At 39.5% G+C, this 2,674-nt stretch overlaps 1 protein-coding gene across 1 annotated transcript in view; it reads left to right on the top strand.

The window, feature by feature from the left end:
* Positions 1–6: 6 nt before the first annotated feature.
* Mdm4 (MDM4 regulator of p53) overlaps positions 7–2,674 on the top strand; it is a 31,413-nt gene continuing 28,745 nt past the window's right edge. Inside the window, exons 1-2 of the mRNA XM_031340469.1 lie at positions 7–137; positions 1,807–1,862. Of these exons, the coding sequence (XP_031196329.1) occupies positions 7–137; positions 1,807–1,862 (187 nt within the window). The remainder of the gene's footprint in view (positions 138–1,806; positions 1,863–2,674) is intronic.

Genomic DNA, 2,674 nt, shown 5'->3' with positions numbered 1-2,674 from the left:
TAGGTAATGCACTATCTAGGCCAGTATATAATGGTGAAGCAGCTCTATGATCAACAGGAGCAACATATTGTATACTGTGGTGGAGATCTTTTGGGAGATCTACTTGGATGTCAGAGTTTTTCTTTGAAAGAGCCAAGGTAAAAAGGGTGAGGGTTTGTGTATCATTGAGAGCTTATACCTGCTCACTCAGTCTGTGTAGGTTATTTTTCTTTAGCCAGTAAGTGTTATAAGGGCTACATATGTTGTATAGTAGTGAGGTATATGCACAGTACAATGGTTTGCAGTGTGGACAGTCTGATCTGATGGCACATACAGAATAGTAATCATCTTCGTAGGTAAAAGAGCACGGCAGTAAGAGCTGTAGAGAGAAGTACATGAAATGGGGAATGGCTGGGCCTTATCCTGTCAAAGTAGAATGGGAGCTAAGCTGGGACAGTTTGTAGAGGGCTAATGGGTGGGGGCGTCTGTTTGAAAGTCTTGTATGAAGGTTGAATAGAAGGGAGTCATGTCACTAGGTCACAAGTTGGTGTTCTTTAAATTTATAAAAAAGTTTTGTTGGGTGGTGGTGGCGCAGGCCTTAAATCCCAGCACTTGGGAGGCAGAGGCAGGTGGATTTCTGAGTTTGAGGCCAGCCTGGTCTACAGAGTGATTTCCAGGAGGACATCCAGGGCTACACAGAGAAACCCTGTCACGAAAAACCAAACCAAACCAAACCAAAAAAGTTTTAATTCACATGAGTGTTTGGCCTACATGTATGTATCTGCGCAAGTACATGCTTGGTGCCCCAGGAGGCCAGATGAGGATGTCAGATCTGGAACTGAAGTTGCACATGGTCATGAGCCACCATGTGGATGCCCTTAGTTTTTTTCCTGTAACAGTCAGTGCTCTTTTGCTGAGTCATCTTTGGACCCAAAGTCACCTTCTGGGGTTTTCCCTGCCCTTTATAGTGATTACTTTTTTTCTGAGCTTATTTTCTGTTCACATTGATAAAACTTCCTTTCATACTTTCATTTTTTCAATCAAAAATGCAAAACTTGACATCTAGAAGAAAAGAATAATCTTCAAAGAAAATCTTCCTAATTAGGTTACCAATAATTAATAAAATAAAATTTGATCAAATTTTTATTGAAGACAAGATAGCTGGACTTTCATTTCCTTTTTTTTTCCTTTTCTTTTCTTTCTTTTTTTTTTTTTTTTTTTTTTTTTTTTTTTTTTGAGACAGAGATTCTTGGTGGTTAGCCCTGGCTGACCTGTACTTGCTCTATAGACCAGGCTGGCCTAGAACTCAAAGAGATCTGCCTGCTTTCACCCACACCCCCAGTCCCCTATCACTGCAATTAAAGAAGTATGCCTGGCTTTCTTTTTGTTTTTGGTTTTTTTAAATAGGTTCACATTTGAACCTAAGGTAGGCTCTAAATCAGTAAGTTACTAAGAATAACGTTGACCTTGATCTTTCAGCCTGAACCTTCCAAATGCTGGGTTTCAGGCAAGCACTGTTGTGCCTGGCTCCTCCTCAATGTTTAAGTTATTTAAAAAAAATATGGAGCAGGGTGGTGGCGGCGCACGCCTTTAATCCCAGCACTTGGGAGGCAGAGGCAGGTGGATTTCTGAGCCAGCCTGGTCTACAAAGTGAGTTCCAGGACAGCCAGAGCTATACAGAGAAACCCTGTCTTGAAAATACGAAAAAAAAATATGAGAAAAAGATTCTGTCTGTATATCTAAGAGAAAGTAGGAAAGTATCATAATACAGGTATATTTAATATATAATAGAAAATGACAAATATTTATACATTATTTCTTTTACAGCCCTCTCTATGAGATGCTAAGAAAGATTCTTGTTACATCAGCCTCTGTTGACACAGGTATGTTCTATGTTTCTTCAGTTAGGATTGAAGCTTTGAGTTTAAGGAAGCAAATGATGGGATCGGGTCAAGATGAAATGGAGTGATATTGTGACATGACTGGAGGGATGTTCGTACAACTGTCTGTCATTCAGCATGGTATTACTGTTAAATAAGTTCTCACTGATGAATTCAGTCGTACTGAAGCTAGAGAGGAGAGCTGTCTATAGCTTAGACTTAATGTTTTTTCTTAATGCAGCACAAGGCGTTGAGCCTAGGGCATTGTATTTATATACTCCACCACTGACCTATGTTTCTAGCTTTCTGTTTACTATTTGAGAGAGTATTTTCCTAAGTTGCCCATGCTGGCCTTGAACTCACTCTGTAGCAAAGGCAGGCTTTGAATTTGTGGGTTCCCCTGCAACTGTCTTCCTAGTAGGTGTCTTTTCTGGTCTGTGGAGGCATGCAGGCCAAGCTTAAGCTTAATAATTATAAACATTGCACATCTTTGCTTCATCTTGATATATTTAAAAAATCTTAGATAAGGACTTTTCCCTTCAAACATAACCACATCATTACTGTACTCATAAGTAATAATACTTTTTATTTTTGGTTTGTTCAGGTGATGATCCAAGCAAAGTCCACACATTGCATTGGGTGTATTGCAAAAACCAAAAATCTTAAACCTACTCACATGTGTGTGTGTGTGTTTGTGTGTGTGTGTGAGTGAGAGAGATAGAGAGAAAGAGAGAGAGAGAGAGAGAGAGAGAGAGACAGAATTTTGTTACATATAGACTCTAATTAGTGTAAACTAGCATACCTGCCATCTGAAG

The sequence above is a fragment of the Mastomys coucha genome, unplaced genomic scaffold (assembly GCF_008632895.1).
Source record: "Mastomys coucha isolate ucsf_1 unplaced genomic scaffold, UCSF_Mcou_1 pScaffold1, whole genome shotgun sequence".
Classification (NCBI taxonomy): domain Eukaryota; kingdom Metazoa; phylum Chordata; class Mammalia; order Rodentia; family Muridae; genus Mastomys; species Mastomys coucha.
The sequence above is the reverse complement of the archived record's forward strand: the minus strand, read 5'-3'. Positions and strand labels throughout refer to the sequence as shown.